The 17,088-nt window shown below is 47.2% G+C and overlaps 2 protein-coding genes across 2 annotated transcripts; one reads left to right on the top strand and one right to left on the bottom strand.

The window, feature by feature from the left end:
* Nucleotides 1-230: 230 nt before the first annotated feature.
* On the top strand, nt 231-842 carry MFIFM68171_04761 (uncharacterized protein; the record flags this gene model as incomplete). The annotated part of the gene is made up of 3 exons (XM_071060181.1): nt 231-485; nt 537-665; nt 774-842. The coding sequence occupies 3 exons, from the start codon at nt 231-233 to the stop codon at nt 840-842; spliced, it is 453 nt and encodes a 150-aa protein (XP_070916282.1).
* A 14,237-nt stretch (nt 843-15,079) lies between these two features.
* Nucleotides 15,080-16,098, bottom strand: MFIFM68171_04762 (uncharacterized protein; the record flags this gene model as incomplete). The annotated part of the gene is made up of 5 exons (XM_071060182.1): nt 15,080-15,187; nt 15,252-15,597; nt 15,658-15,708; nt 15,764-15,826; nt 15,887-16,098. The coding sequence occupies 5 exons, from the start codon at nt 16,096-16,098 to the stop codon at nt 15,080-15,082; spliced, it is 780 nt and encodes a 259-aa protein (XP_070916283.1).
* Nucleotides 16,099-17,088: the final 990 nt, after the last annotated feature.

A 17,088-nucleotide genomic window follows, 5' to 3' on the forward strand; every position in this document is an offset into this window, starting at 1 on the left:
CTTCACGCCTCGGAGCTTGCTTTGCTCTATGCACCTTGGGAATCGAACTGGCCAACGTGGGCCGTCCCAAGCAGTCTGTCCAAAACCATGAGCCTTGAGATGATACTTATATAAACGGGTGTCTCCTCTTCCGAAAATTAGGTCTGGCTTCCACCCTCATCACTTCCATCCACGTCTCCTCCTTCTCCTCTTCATCATAACACTTTCAGCCTACCTATCCCTAACCCAACATGCACTCCAGCCATATTCTTCTAGGCCTAGTCGCCTCTGCCTCCGCAATCGACATCTTCTTCCATAACCCCAACGACTGCTCCAGCGCCGCCACCGTTTGCACCGGCATCGACCCCAACATCTGCTGCACCGGCAACTCCGTCACCCTTGCCTACCAGGGCGTCCCGACCAACTGGCACATCAACGCCCAGGGCTTTTCCAGCGGTGGCTGCGGGTCACCTAAGTGGTTGGCTGATCTCAATGGACAGAGTTCGGTGTGTATGGGTGTTAGCTCGACAGAAGACTACACGGGGTCGTACTACTAGTTTGTTAACCTCAGGAGTGCTGAGAATAGCAACTGTACGGAGTCAGTTAAACCCGACACGCTAGTGCTTGCGGATGGGACTACGAAGTATGATATTGTCGAGTTGGACGATGTCAAGGTTGAGGAACTGGTAAGTATTATCTTTATTTTGCCTCCATTTGCCGACTAAAGCCACCATCACGTGGAGGCTAGGAGAGTTCATCACGATCATGAGCTAACTGGTCTTCTCTTTCACAAGCTTGCTATTGCTAGTTCCGGAGTTGGTCTCGAAGGGATGCCTAAGGAGTTCCAGGTGCGGCGCAAGTAAAATAGACGCGCAGGATCCCTCAGATACGGAGGCAGAACTCATAGTGTGACACGACTAAGATGAAGCGGTTCTTTCTACAAGAAGGGGAGGGTCTGCAGAATGAAATCTAGTTAGGACTTTTAGTTTCGCCCAGTACACGGCAGTGAAAAACAAAGTCATCCTCCAGTATGTATCATCGTTTTCTTTTTCCAATTAATGAAGTGATGAGAATCGAGGTGCTCGAGCGAAGCAATCCTCATAAGCTGCCACAAGAAAATCCAGATCATGCTACCAATGTTCTGTGGGGCACACAGCCGAGCGGTTTGTTGTGCTTCTCCCACCGCGGGTTGCAGGCCACTTACCCTAGTGCCACGTAGCTCCAACCCGAGGGTTTAAGAATCGCCTTCTCATAGTTCTTTGTTGATAGGATGCCATTGCCATAGGCCACTCTTTCAAAGAGTGGTGAGAAGCAGTCTTCAGCTGCGCCCGATGCATGACCCAGCGAGCCACAGATGCCTTAGGCATCTATTACCTACAAATAGCGGCGCCACAATCTCGTGTATCATTATTGGCGCCAGAGCCGCGCCGGCTACCTCCACGACGCCCATACAACCCCGCCTTAACTGCTCCAAAGACCAAAACCCAACGCTGACTTCATCGCAAATCCGTCAAAAAGTTACTCACGCGGTTCTATAGAGCTCTGCTCTTCCTTAACAGCGCTTCGCCAAGACAATGTCTAGCAATTCATCCGCGCAGAAGCCAGGTGAAAACCAGAATGGCTCCCCCGCAGCCGGCTTGTTTGCGACGCCATCGCAGAGTGGTCAGCAGCAAGTGCCTCCCGAAGTACCCCCTCAGCGCCAAGATCTTTCGACTCCCAACAGGGCGACACACAAGATCTTGGACGCCACCACAGTGGTCAACGTCATCTCCCAACCCAGACACTCTGGGAACCCGGCCTCTGGCAGCCTTAGAAATATATTCCACTACTCTCCTCTGTTGAAGCAGGGTAATATTCGCCTGCTTCGCTTGTTACCGCACAGGGATACAAAGGCGCCTATTCAATGCCGTCTCTTCGAGTATCCCCTGGAGGAGCTAGGCCAAGGAGTACATCTGTATGAGGCCCTGTCCTATGTGTGGGGTTCAGAAGAAAACAAGCAGCCCATCTATATCAAGTCGGATGACAATGATGACGGTCTTTCTGCGCGTCCTTCTGCCGGAAACCACCGCCGCCTGCTCGTCACCGCAAACCTTCACGGAGCGCTGTCAGAGCTTCGGGATCGCATCCTTGAACGTGTTATTTGGATAGATGCTGTCTGCATCAACCAGGAAGACGATGACGAAAAGGGACAGCAGGTTCAGTCGATGGCCAGGATCTATGCTTGCGCTAATCGCGTCATTGTTTGGCTCGGAGAGGCGGCAGGTGATAGTGGCGAGGCATTTGAAGCACTACGAAAGGCCGCCAAGGGACAGCGGACACCCCAGACCATCTACCATCCGACCCATCAAGCCATCTTTGCGCTGCTTGACCGGCCATGGTTCCAACGTATTTGGGTACGTGACAAACAACACAAAATTTGCGAGACTTACTCTGACAAACCAAATTAGGTTGTTCAAGAGGTTGCCGCAGCTCGACATATCCTGATCAAGTGTGGTCATTCGGAACTTGATGGATTTACATTTTGCTTGGGCATCGACGCATTGAAGATACTCTTTAATACACGGCCGGATCTACAGAGTTTGATCTCTCCTATAACCTACCTCATACGAGACGCAATCTTCCGGCCTCGGTACGAAACGCATCAGTCCCAAGCGAGCCAGACCGAAACAAGCCAGCCGAGTACATTTTCTCTTAACATCCACCCTTTGGGTGAGCTGGTGGACATGTACCACGCTCGCAAGGCTACAAACCGTCTGGATAAGGTGTATGCCTTACTCGGTATGAGCTCTGATAGACCTGGGACCGCAGGGTTATTAGCCGACTACAAGAAACCATGGGGGGAAGTCTTTCGGAAACTCATGAAATTCTCCATCTCCGATCATGTATTGGTGGATACATGGGACGACTACGGTATAGTGGTAGTTCAAGGCAAAGGACATATCCTTGGTAAAGTTTCCTCGGTTCAAAGTGATGATACTCGAGGCGATATGCAGAGCATCGGCATCGCTTGGAAGAACGCACTTGGCCATTTCAACACTGCCGAGGACAAAGTCTCTCGATTCAATCTCCGGGCATCAGCAAAGCTTATTCATGTCGGGGACGCAGTGTGTCTTCTCCAAGGAGCATCAAAGCCTACAATCGTCAGGCTATACGACAGCTATTCGGCAATCGTGAGGATCACGGCTCCCTTGATGAAAATATATGGAGAGTTCTCGGGAGGTTTGCCTTCTGTCAAAAGGAGTCCAACGGACTTCGTCCTTATCTGGGACTGTGACGTGCCTGAACACGAATCACCAGGTCGAGACTACGGATCTTTCATAAGCAACCAAGGGGGACGGCAACGGCAGTGGACAGAGTTACGAGAGTCTCTAGCCAAAGCTATTAGAATATGGAATTTCGGAGTCTTCCTGAATGGAATGGAAAGATATAGCGACGCAAGGGTGCAGCTGCAAAAAGCTGTCGAGGTGTATGGCACGGTACGGAGGAGAACAAGCTTTTACCTAGCATATAGAGCTTGGATAGAGGCGAAAAATGAGGTATTGATCGCGATGGATTATCTAGATGTTGGAAGCAAGGACGGCCTTATAGGGGGTGGAGCCTTCGACGACCAGACGCCGCTGTTGTGGGCTGTAGACAAGGGGCACGAGGGCATTGTGAGGTTGCTGCTCGACAAAGGAGCTGCTGTTGAAGCCAAGAGTAATACTGGCCAAACGCCGCTGATGTGGGCTGCTGAGAAGGGGCACGAGGGCGTTGTGCGGTTGCTGCTCGACAAAGGAGCTGCTATTGAAGCCAAGAGTAATACTGGTCAAACGCCGCTGCTGTGGGCTGCTGAGAAGGGGCACGAGGGCGTTGTGAGGTTGCTGCTTGACAAAGGAGCCGCTATTGAAACCGGAAACAATACTAGCCAGACGCCGCTGCTGTCGGCTGTGGAGAAGGGGCACGAGGGCGTTGTGAGGTTGCTGCTCGAAAAAGGTGCCGGCATCAAGGTCGCACTAGGGCAGGCTACGAGAAAGGGACAGGAGGGCTTAGTGAAGCTGCTACTTGAGAAGGGCGCCGACGTGAATACGAAGAGTGTCTACTACGCTCGCACGCTTCAGGTCGCCTCATATTTGGGCCACGAGAAGATCGTCCAGATGCTTCTCGAGGAGGGTGCCGACGTGGATATACAAGGTGGCGAATACGGTACCGTACTTCAGGGTGCCTCATATTGGGGTCGCGAGAAGATCATTCAGATGCTTCTTGAGAAGGGTGCTGATGTAAATGCACAGGGTGGCCGGTACGGTAACGCACTTCAGGCTGCGTCATGTGTTGGTCACGAGAAGATCGTTCTGATACTTCTCAAGAAGGGTGCCCACGTGGATATACAAGGTGGCGAATACGGTACCGCACTTCAGGCTGCCTCATATTGGGGCCACGAGAAGATCATTCAGATGCTTCTTGAGAAGGGTGCTGATGTAAATGCGCAGGGTGGCCGGTACGGTAACGCACTTCAGGCTGCCTCATATGCGGGCCACGAGAAGATCGTTCAGATACTTCTCAAGAAGGGTGCCCACATAGATATACAAAGTAGCAAATACAATAATGCACTTTAGGCTGCCTTTTATGGGCGCCACAAGAAGATCGTTCAGATACTTCACTGGAAAGGTGGCTACTAACATAGTATCTACTAGTGTTACTACTAATATCCAGACCTAGGCTATTAGTTACTTAGTTGTATCTTGGTCTTAATTATCTCTCTGAGGATTGTGAGGATAGAGTACATTTCTATGTGTCTAAATAGAATCTCAACCTCTCTCTTATTTCTTCATCGGCAATGTATTATAGAAGGAGCATAGTAGCGTCGTTTGATTTATAACTTTATATTAATCTATTCGCAGTGTTCTAGTGTCGCGTTGGAAATCGCATTTGTGGAGCTCGTTTGTTGACCGCCGAGCTCAGCAACCTGTTACGTGAGCTCGCCCAGACCATTTTCATTTATATTTAAGCCAGTTATTCAGTTTCCTACTGTAGTAGATAGACCCTCAGAGACTTTAACCATTTTACGCACTTCCTACGATCTCTGCTGAGCTCTTGTGTACGTGATATCTAGCTTTTTCGAGGTATTTCTTTCTCTTCGTAAGTTAACGTAACGTAATCCACAAACGAGTAGACCACTCAAGCGAGTAGAGCACTTCCCCCACAATGCGTCTTCTTCCACACAACAACCATTTTTCTATACAAGCCAATATAGCTTCCACTTCAAAAGAAGTCAGGATAGTCCTAGCCCTCGAAGCTCTTAAAAAAAAACAGAAATCTTAGCCTTCGAGCCGTAGCCAAGCTCTACAACGTACTGTATACGACTCTCCGACGACGACCTGCTGGCAAGCTTACACGACGCGATACTACGGCTAATTCGGGGAGGCTTACCGAATCCGAAGAACACGCTATTGTTTAATATATTATTGATCTAGTTATACATGCATTTCTATCTAGACTATAGGGTGTAGAAGATATGGCTAATATCTTACTATGTATACATGATATGTCTTCTGTTAGCAAGAACTGGGCCTATAACTTTGTCCAACGTAAGCTAGAGCTTAAGATATGTTTGGTACGTCGATACAACTGTCAAAAGGGTCAGGCGCTAATCCAAGGATCAGGATCACAGGATCTAGTGTAGGAGTCAAATCCATGTATTCTAGTCAGCTAAAGCAGGCTAGCAGCTGACTGCACCACTGTACGGACGTTATCTTGTACGTGTATCTCGTCTATAAAGGAGTAAACTCTTAAGGGAGACGAGAAGAGGACAGAGGAGACGATAAGGAAGACAATCAAATCAAGACACACAAAATCCTCAACTGTCATTCCCAAGATTCAGAGGTGCCGTGTTTCCGACATGACATCATCTACCATCATTCGGTCGGTTCTCCCGGTCTTGCCCAGTAGCTCTCATTATAGTATACTAGACCAGGTATTCCAATGTTTATAGGCTATGATAGCTAAGCCATAAATGCTACAACTCAGTAATCACTTTACTAAGCTATTTTTAGTATAAGTATTGAATCTATTACAGCGTATAATGAAAGCTGTATTAGAATAGGAGCGAGGTAAGTGTTCCAGAATAAACTAGTCGTATCGATCCACTAGGTAACAGAGAACAAAGCTATTTGTAATGAGAGTTACGGGGCAAGACCGGGAGAACCAGCCGAATGACGGTGGATGATGTCACTGTACTAGGGTAGATAAGAACCCCGTGGGAAACCCTCTCACGCGGAGAACTTCTGATCCATAAGGATCAGTCTCTGTGTAATTGATAGGAGGCTGTTCACCAAGATATCGCCTGCTGGTCTAGGTCTTTTCGGTATCAAGACATCGTGATCCATCTCTCTCAACGTGTTCCCAGAACAACCCCTTTACACTATTGGATCTTTGTAAGCAGTTGTTGCCAGGACTTATATCCTACTAAATACCTTACTTTTGCAATTCCTGTTATTATGTGGGATTTCAAAAATAAGATAAAATTTACGCTATCTAAGAAAGCTCTAGACAGAGTGTGTAGGAGCACCGAAATATATGACAGAAAGTGGGTCAGTGCCTGCAGAAGGTTCCAGAATCCCAGAGATCATAGAGACCCTAGGATCTAGGCCATTTGGTCTGACCTAGTGCCAAACCCCATAACAGTTGTAAAGATACCAGGTTGTAGACAAACCTAGGGTAGTAAGCTACATCTTAAAGTTATAGGATATAGTATTGCCATATCTGATACCTCTAAATCTAGTGAAATGGAGCGGAAAACACACATCCACTCCATCAACAAAATAACAAGATAACAAAACAAGAGGAGGGACAACGACTGAGAAACCTGACAACAAACCAGGATTCCCAACAACGTGGCTTGGACCAAAGTAGCAACAAAGACAGACAGGACTCTCTCTGATCAGAGAGAGGCCACAAAGACAGCTCCCAATGGAGTAAGTAAATCGAAAGAAAGAATTGGTTGAACTGTTGATCTTAATTGTCCTTAACTGTCGAGGCCGACAGTCAGGACAGTCTTAAATACAGAAAAAAAGTGGGTTCTCAGTCCGATCACTTGATCCAGCCCGGAGGGCCGGGAACCCGATACCCCGGACCTACACCGCCGGATCCGAAGTCTCAGAGTTGTCTTAGAGTGCTATCCGGCCAGTGCACTATCTCCCACTTCACTAGATATCTATATCTCTGTACCCTTAAATAGGTACTAGACTACTACTAGTCTATATATAGTTACTAAGCTCAGCTCTCTTATAATCATTGAACTTATATCTTTAGTTAAAAATGTAAATAATGAAATAGAGCGGAAAACACATATCTACTCTATCAATAAAACAACAAGATAATAAAACAGGGAGAAGGACAACGACTGAGAAACCCGACAATAAACCAGGATTCCCAGCAACGCAGCTTAGACCAAAGTAGCAACAAAGACAGGCAGGACTCCCTCTGATCAGAGGGAGACCGCAAAGATAGCTCCTAATGGAACAAGCAAATCGAAAGAAAGAATTGGTTGACTGTTGATCTTGATTTCTTTTGACTGTCGAAGGCCAACAGTCAGGACAATCTTAAATACAGAAAAAAGGTGGGTCCTTAGTCCGATCACCTGATCTAGCCTGGAGGGCTGGGAACCCGATACCTCGAACCTATACTATCGGACCCGAAGTCCCGGAGTTGTTTTAGAGCGTTATCCAGCCAGTGCACAATTTCTTACTTCAGTAGTAGTGGAAGATAAAAGGCTAGACTAAGCTTACCTCTAAGCTTACGGCTGTAAAGCCTTTACCTTAGTGTCACAGGACCGGCTGAGGGCGCAGCCCCGGGTACGTGATATAAGCAAGTGGTACGCAGCGTTCAATCACAGAGTGATTGAACTGGCGGATCTTTTGGTTCATTGGCAGAGTGGTTTACTGCACGCCCTCTTATACTTAGCAACAAGTACTTAAAAAGAGGTATTCAACAAGCCTAAAATCTTCGGCAATAGAATCTAAAGCTAGAACCAAAAGCCTGAATCGGCTACCTTATTAGATACAGCTCTTCAAATATTTATAGGATCTGGAATCTGGTAGCCAACAAGGTGATTAGTATAAGGGATATAGTATTTAACGAAAAGAAAATCTTTAACGAAGATATCTAAGCTTTAAAGAACAATTACTTGTATCTCTAACTCGATGAACTGAGCTACCTCCTTATAATGATATAACTATCCGAACTAGAGATACTAAGATCTATGGTATTAGAAGAAGTTGTCAAGCAGCTAATATTAGATACTAACGAGAACCAGGAAGATGAAGTGGCTGAAGAAGTAGCTGAAGAAGAGGTGGAATTTCTATATATTGAGTTGGGAAAAACAGTCCCTAAATGTTACGTGGGAAAATCAAGATCAAGTTCGTTGTTGTCTCTCTTTACTGTCAAGAGTGTAGAAGCTCAGTAATATATGACAGAAATGGGCCAGTGCCCAGAGAAGATTCCAGAATCCTAGGATCATATGACCCCTAGGATCCTAGCTGTCTGGCCCATCTAGGCTCCCACCACGTAACACTAAAGGATAGGGTCTCTCTGCTCAGAGGAACATAGTTGCTAGGATGATACCCCGAGGGTTGGAATTTGCCGTAGATCCATTTTTCTTTCGCACCATAAGTAGGACTGTCCTGGCCATTGCTCCTTAGACAAGACAATCAATTCAGTACTTTTCTTCACACTTATTGCAAGCTCAATTAACGAGCTTTCTTTATGTGCAAAGCGATCTCTCTCTGATCAGAGAGAGCTCTATCTGCACATGTTGTTTTGACCTTGTTTAGACTGTAGAGACCCGATTTGTAGTATGTCATCTAGCCTGTCTTGTCTATCTTGTCTGTCTGGCATTTGGCTGTCTTTGCCCTCCCCCTTGTTTTAGTAGGTATGTGGATGTAGATGTGTGTTTCTACACTATTTCAATATGTCCTTAAGATTTAAGCCATATCTTATACCTCTTTTGATATTACTAGCTACATTACTTACAGCTTCAATCTAGTAAGTTAATCAGTAAGCTGTACTAGATATAACCTTCAGAGATACAACTTTCAAACACTAGATAACTACCTTTATAACAGGTCAGTTATAGCAACCGGTTCGTGTATACGATGGTCAGATACTTACAAACACAATGATATAACGACTTGCTAGACTGCCTTATAGCTCACAGACCCTCTATAGCTAACATTTACCTCCTTTACCAAGGTGGTACTACCAGCTCAAAGACTTGTTAGAAAACACGGCGCCTCTAAATCTTAGGAAATTACAGTTGAGGATTTTGTGTGTTTTATCTTCCTTGTGTTCCCTTTCTGTATTCTCGTCTCCCTTAGAGAGTTTACTCCTTTATAGACGAGATATACGTATAAGATGACGTCTATACAGTGGCATAATCAGCTGCCAGCCTGCTTTAGCTGACTAGAGTACATGGGTTTGACTCCTATACTAGATCCTGTGATCCTGATTCTTGGACTAGCACCTGATCCTTTTGACAAGACTATCTATTCAAAGACCAATTTATCCAAGCTGAAAAGGATCACTTACAAGTAAATGCTACAATAGATTGTTAAACCAAAGTTGACTGGTAAGAGCTATAGAAAGAAGACAAGTACGTTTTAGACTGTATATAGGTATATATCTATAAGTTCAACGAAGATAAAACCTTCAAGAAATACAAAGCAAAGCTAGTTGTTAGAGGTAACCAATAAAGACTATCAGTATAGAAGACCTATGCAGCTACCTTTGTTGTTAGATCATTTTGCATCGTTATAGCTATTGCAGCTAGATTTGACCTCGAATTACAACAGTTCGATGTAGTCAATGCCTTTATCAACTTTATACTAGTAGATGCTATCTATATACAGATACCTCTCGGCTATAAAAGTCCTGGTAAAGTCCTATGGCTGAAGAAAGCTCTATATAGCCTCTACAAGTCAGTACTGCTTTAGCAAAAAAAACTTAAAACGACTCTCTTGATCCTAGGATTCTAGGCTATCTTGTACAAGCCCTATATCTTAATTAAAGTCGGAATCCTGATTTTCTTCTATGTTGAAATAGGGAATAGTGCACTGGCCAGATGGCGCTCTAAGACAACTCCGAGACTTCGGGTCTGGTGGTGTAGGTCCGGGGTATTGGGTTCCCAGCCCTCCAGGCTGGATCAGGTGATCGGACTGAGGGCCTACTTTTTTCTGTATTTAAGACTGTCCTGACTGTTGGCATTCGACAGTCAAGGACAATTAAGATCAACAGTTCAACCAATTCTTTCTTTCGATTTGTTTGCTCCATTAGGAGCTATCTTTGCGGTCTCCCTCTGATCAGAGGAAGTCCTGCCTGTCTTTGTTACTACTTTGGTTCAAGCCGCATTGCTGGGAATCCTAGTTTGTTGTCAGGTTTCTCAGTCGTTGTCCTCCCTTTGTTTTATTATCTTGTTGTTTTGTTGATAGAGTGGATGTGTGTTTTCTGCTCCATTTCAATGTCGACGATATTGTCTTGGGTTATAAGAAAGAAAAGGCAGCTGTCACCTAGATACTAATCAACTTACTGTAATAGAAGTACTAGCTTATAGGTGGAGATAACTTACGATGATTCCTAGGTATCGAAGTTATAAGGGATCAATCTAAAGGATTGATCTAGCTATCGTAAACAGTGTACCTTAACAAGATTGTTAACTTAGCTACAATGAATCCAATAGCCAAAATTCTAATAGTTACAGCCAAATTATTACTATACGATAATAAAGCAGAGTATTCGTTGATTACTAGTTATTAGCAGAAGACTGGATCTATTTTATACACCGTTGTAATTACAAGGTCTGATATAGCTTTTATAGTGTTATAGCTAGTTGGATTCAATACCAACCCTGGGCCTGAGCACTATAAAGCCGTAGACTAAGTTCTCTACTACTTATATCATACATGTAAACTGGTTTTACAATTAGGAGATGGCGACGACTATATTATTACCAGTGATACCTCTTTTGCCAATAACAGCCTTGATCGAAAAAGCTCCTAGGTATATACTATGAAGTTATTTAGTGGGTTTATAGGTTAGAGGGCTAACAAGCAAGAAACTATTACTACATCCACTATAGAAGTTGAACTACTAGCCTTAGTACATGTCAAAAGGGTCAGGCGCTAGTCCAAGGATCAGGATCACAGGATCTAGTGCAGGAGTCAAACCCATGTATTCTAGTCAGCTAAAGCAGGCTGGCAGCTAACTGCGCCACTGTACGGACGTCATCCTGTACGCGTATCTCGTCTATAAAAGGGGCAAACTCTCCAGCAAAGATAGACGGGACAGACGAGAAGAACAGGGACAATCAACACAACCAAGACAAGACACGTAAAAATCCTAAACTGTCATTTCCCAAGATTCAGAGGTGCCGTGTTTCCGACAGTACAAACTGCTAAAGAATCTCTCTTCGTAAGCTGACTACTAGCCGAACTATTAGTCAAACTGGATGACCACTATATCAAGATTCAATATAACAATCAGTAAACTATACAACTTGTTATAGCTGAAGTAGCTACTCTCCAGATCTAACTATAGTATATAGATATTTACAACCACTAGTTACAGCCAGGAAATGGCAAGCAAGAAGATTAAAGTAGAATATATATGTCGCGCAAAAGCGACGCTGCAATTGCTTGTCCAGCAATTGCACCTTAAGTGCGACAATATACCCTCAGCTAAGATAATAGCAGACAGGTTAACCAAGGCTCTTAACTACTTCTTATACCAAAGATTCATCAAGCAATTAGGACTAAAGCAGATACCCAGTCTGCAGGAGAGAAGTCTAGATTCAAACTCCTAATGGGTTGAATCTGAGGGGAGTATGTCAAAAGGGTTAGGTGCCAGTCCAAAGGATCAGGATTACAGGATCTAGTACAGGAGCCAAACCCATGTACTCTAGTCAGCTAAGGCAGGCTGGTAGCTGACTGTGCCACTGTACAGACGTTATCCTGTACGTGTATCTCGTCTATTAAAGGAACAAGCTCTCTAGCAGAGATAGAGAAGGAATACGGACAATCAAGACAAGACACATAAGATCCTCAACTGTCATTTCCCCACGATTCAGAGGTGCCGTGTTTCCGACAAGTAGACCTATTAGCGTAGATTTTTAGTTTTCGCCAACCTGTCAGCGAGAATGATAGCATTGCAAAGCGACCTGCTTAAAATCGAGTATAGAACATATTCGATGTGTTTTCGTTGTCAGTGGCAATTCGACGGCATCAGTTCCTTATGGTTAGCTTAAAACCCGCGACCTTTTCGTCCATTCGCGCTCACAATCCGATGAGAGATGGCTTTAGAGTGAGGCGGGAATGATATTTCGACTTACACTTACGGAGAGGCTCATACCTAGGATAGAATTGGACAATTGCCACCGTTCACCGCACCTCCCGTCAAGAGCCCGATCAGGGTGCCGTGGCGTGGCGTCAAGCGGAAAATCAGGGCGCCAGAAGTGGGCGGCCAATTGGATAGCTGGCATTCTCCTGCCCCGTGAGCTCGATTCCACTAGAGCTGCGATGCTGCCCAATGCAGGGGGCGGCGAATTGGCCGGTGAAACTTGGCTAAAATCTAAACCCGGGTTCTGCTGTTTGTTGTAATCGACATCATACTCGAAAGCCCCGCTAATCCTACATGCGGCGAGCAGAGCACGAGCGGGCGGTATACTGCCGTTCTTGGTCGACTTGACGGGACTTTATCTAACGGATGTAGAAACATTTTTCCCATCATAAGAGGAAGCGCCCCGGACACGTCATAGATGTACAAGACATGATCAAAGCTTAAACAGTTTTATTACCGAGGTCGTACCGTGTCAAGAGACAAGGTTGCTCATTACCAACAGCACCCATCCTTACCTGGCCTTCATCCGTCACCAGCCAGGCGTGCAGCGCCAAAAGCGATGGTGAGTCCCAAAAGACAACCTACTAGTGTTGCAGAGTATCGGCAGGGCTTCGGGCACCGAGGATTTCTCTATTCAAGAGCGGTTAGGTGGCTTGTATGCATTGTTGACGTGGACGGGAGAACAAGGTAGTAAGCTTCCTGTTCGTAGAGAAGACAACTAAGTCGCCGTACCCACTTACCGGACACCCCACATTTCGGACAGCCTGTAAGACAATAAGACTCCGCCAGAACCCACACTCATGAAATTACCTCTCCTTTGCCCGGGCTTATATCCAGGAAACCATTGAACTACTGGATCAGTGCAGAATCATCATGGACATCTTATTGCACCCACATACCCATCAAACAAGGTGGAGGGCAGACACAGACAAGGCTAGCCGACACCTCTACAAATCGGGTCCCTGTACGCCAGACAAGGTTAACACAGCATGAGCAGATAGAGTTATCTCTGACCAGAGGGGGAGTGATTTGAACGCAAGAAAGGCAGATTCACGGTGCGAGATACGCACTTAACTGTTGAAAGTGACACAAATGGGGCACGATATGTTACATGCAAGAGGCATCGCCGATAACATGATCACCCCTCGAACTCGAGGATATACGCGGCTAAGTAGTGCAGATTTAGAGCGCCGTGACGTTGGCATACCGTGTCAATCTGTGTGAGTCTTCCCGGAAAACAGTGCCAAACGAATGAATTTCTGTTGGTGGTGCCAGTACGCTATTAATTACTGTCTTGCCTGAATCGTGTCATCCTCCTTCGATGAATTTTAGCAAAAGCAACTGCCAGTCAGTGCTAGTGGGTCAACCCAGTCGCAGTACGTTAAGTCTTTGGACTTTGAAGTCGCTGTCATCGACAGATGGCTACAAGCCTGAGACTGCTCCAACTCTCACTTCAATTGACGAGCGGCCTAACAACCGAACTGGATGCCGCACCGAGTTGTCGCCGTGAACCAAACAAACGCCAACGCAGACAACGACGACAACGGCACCATAAGCCCAATTGACATCATCGCCCTTTCCTCCCCCCTCCACGATCGACGTCACATGGCCCTTAGCCACTGCTAGGGCACCACCATACCCGCCTCGGCTAAAATCATCATCACCACCCCCCGGGACACCTCCATCCGGGAAGAGGCGCCCACAATCCCCGACTTCCCCGGCACCCTCACCGACGCCATCGCCCTCGCCCACCGCCTGCGCATCCCCCGTCACTGGATCGACTCCCCCCACATCATCCAAGACGATCCCGTGCAGATGGGACAGGCCTATGTCCACGCACATTTCACTCCTGCGTCCGCCTCCGCCTAGGACCGGGCCCAAGGCTGCTATCACTCAATGGGGAGCTGGAGGTTGAGTGGTACAAGTTGCTGATGGATCATATTCGGCTGAGATTTCCTAAAAAAAAGACACGCATATCTTCCCGTTATAGGGTGTATAGCGAGGGAAGCCCAGTCGCGGGGTCGGAATGGCGAGTACTAGTAGTGTTGTGCTGGCTTACGGCAAGAGCATGAAGAGAGGGGCGGGGGACTGCGGTGAGTCGTGTTCTAGCGTCAAAGCAGAGCGCGACGATCCGCTGGCGTGCCGCAGGTGAAGGGTTGTAGGAAGGATCGATATACGGTGCCGCCCCGGTCTCGGGCGCTGATCAGGGTTCAAGTAGTACCGCTTTGGGAGCCCAAGAAAGACAAGGGGGAGGCGATAGCGAGGATGGCGATGGGGAGATGACAGCTTCAAGAGGTACTGAACATGGAGGCGTCACGTCGAGTAGGTCATTATGGAATGATCACAGTGGGATACCCCGGATTACCGGCGGGTTTGAGAAGGGGTCCTTAGTCCGGGCCGTAGCTCATTCCACGTAGGCTGTATCCGGAGGTAACATTCATGATCTTAAGAGCAGCGGCGTTAGGTTCGACGACCCGTTGGACTACGCAGACGAGGGTTCGTTTCGCGTTGCGCCGCGGGTTGCATGGTGAAAGGAGTGTTGGGTTGTCACAACGGGTGGACAAGCCTTAGCAAGCCGATATGCGACTGGGAATTGCTATTATAGAGGAGACATCGTGGCGGGAGATCTCGACGAAGGACGTAGTTATTGCACGAGAAGCACTAGGGGCTTGTGTCGAGGACATACCAGCACAATTTCCGTGATGTGCGCTTAGGAAAGCCTCTCTATCCCGGCGACTCATGGACCCGCCCTATTCGCATTCGGCGCCGCCTCACTCCATACAGGCCCGCCAGGGGCGACGTAGTTAACTTGGCCCTGCTGTATCCTCCAGAGTGCGGTGAGGATCTGAAGTTTTACACGAACCACGTTAGCTAATGACTAAAGTGCGCAAAGGAACATCCCCACTTACACCCGGATCGTCCGGTTTATACGCTCCTGGGAGTGCAATGCCCTGCGGCAATTGTGTGTTGCCGCCCTGCGTGACGCGAATCTGTGTGCAACTCGGATAGAACTGGGCTCCCATCCGTGTTTCTGCCACATGCAACCCCAATATTTCGTGCCTGAGAAGGTACTCGCCCGGTGCGAGCTTTGGGGGAATGGTCACCGACCATTTGGCTCCTTGCTCACGAAGTAGGTCGGACGCCCAAGGTGGCCTGGCCGACGGGTTGTACGATAGCTGCTCGATCTTAACCCACACATTGCCTGTGTCGCCTTTGAATGACTTGCAGTCGTCGTTGGGGCAGTGGGCGAGGTATCTGGTTATAGGGAGGGAACATTAGATAGGGCCTTCTGGCAACAGTGACGAGACAACTCACGTCATTACCGGGCCGCTGTGGGAGCTGCCCCATTGGTCCCAATTCAGCTGGCTGGCAATCAATCTTTATCAGCACCTGAGAATTAGTGTGCGGCAAGAGGTCATACACTTTGTCGCCGGCCTTGAGCTCAATTACCCCTTCGGCGGGAGTATTTCCCCCTGCACCACAGCTGGTTGTATTCCATCAGTGATTGCTATTTGCGCATCCTCGGTAATCGGAAGCAACATACGTTATATCCTTAGAGGTGAAGTCAGGCACTGGGCCATTGTTGGCGAGCTTGCGCGCGTATCGAACCGGAGTAGGGTTGACGTAGTTGTCCTGGCCAACCTGCCAAGCGAGGTAGTTCTTCCCATTGACGGTTATGCTCTTGAGAAAGCCATGGCCAGCCGTCAGGCTGGCGAAGGTGGTGAGAACCAAGGCAACGGATACCAGAGGGGCCATATTCATCGAGAGCGTATGACTGACCGATCTTTGTATGAGTCCAAAAGATCGATGGGAGGAGCAATCTCAAAAGGTGTTGGTGCCTTCTTATGCCGGATCTGAGATGAGAGCTAGCGTCATATCGGACACCCGAGAAGGCTGGACGACACTTGTGGTTGTTTCGTCTGACTCTCTACGAGCAAAGAGTAAGGTTCTCTGATTGGACGGATTAATTTAACACTGCCTGAGATTGGCTGCTAACCCGCCCAACGGGGTAGTAGCATCCGCGGTTGTCAATACTTGGTTAATAAACAGAATTCGGTAGTAGCAGGTCGTCGCGACACTTCCAGATGAGTCTGATCCAGATTACCGCACGTGCAACAATACCTTTCAGCATTAACGAAAAAACGGTCATAATTACTAGAAGATCTCCAGCTGCCTCGAGGCTGGGCGCGGTTCGACGGCGCTACCCAGTGAGCAGCAGTTCTGGGGCTAAACATCAGCCTAAGGAAATAGCTATAATTGGTAAATGAACCCAGCTCGTTGATGTTATTCTCATACGTGTCATCTCCATCATTGTTACCTCTATTGGCATCTCGGCGTGTAAGAAATTATCGGAGTGAATTGAGGGTTTGAATGCTTCGATTTTAACATCATCTTCGTAGCTATTGCAGCAATTGGAGAGTGAAGTGAGGTCCAGGACTATCCACACTTGGAAAGAAGGGTCAGCAGCTTTAAGGTTTCCCAATTCAGTGATTCCTAGCAGCACCTAATACGGCTGCGGGAGAACCCCAGTAGAGAAATCGGGATGATCTATTCATTAATAACCAGGAAAGGAAATAAACGCCTTATGAGGTTCGCTCACTCAAGCCGGGTGCACGCATGCTACCTTCGCTGAATTCTGCGCGTTGTAGAAATGACGTTGGTGATGGCTGGGTCGGCACGTCAATAAAGCCCGACAACCAATTTGTTAGGTACCTCCCTACACAAAACCGGTGCAACTTCAGTCGA

The sequence above is a fragment of the Madurella fahalii genome (genome assembly GCF_045866475.1).
Source record: "Madurella fahalii IFM 68171 DNA, scaffold_2, whole genome shotgun sequence".
Taxonomy (NCBI): Eukaryota; Fungi; Ascomycota; class Sordariomycetes; order Sordariales; genus Madurella; species Madurella fahalii.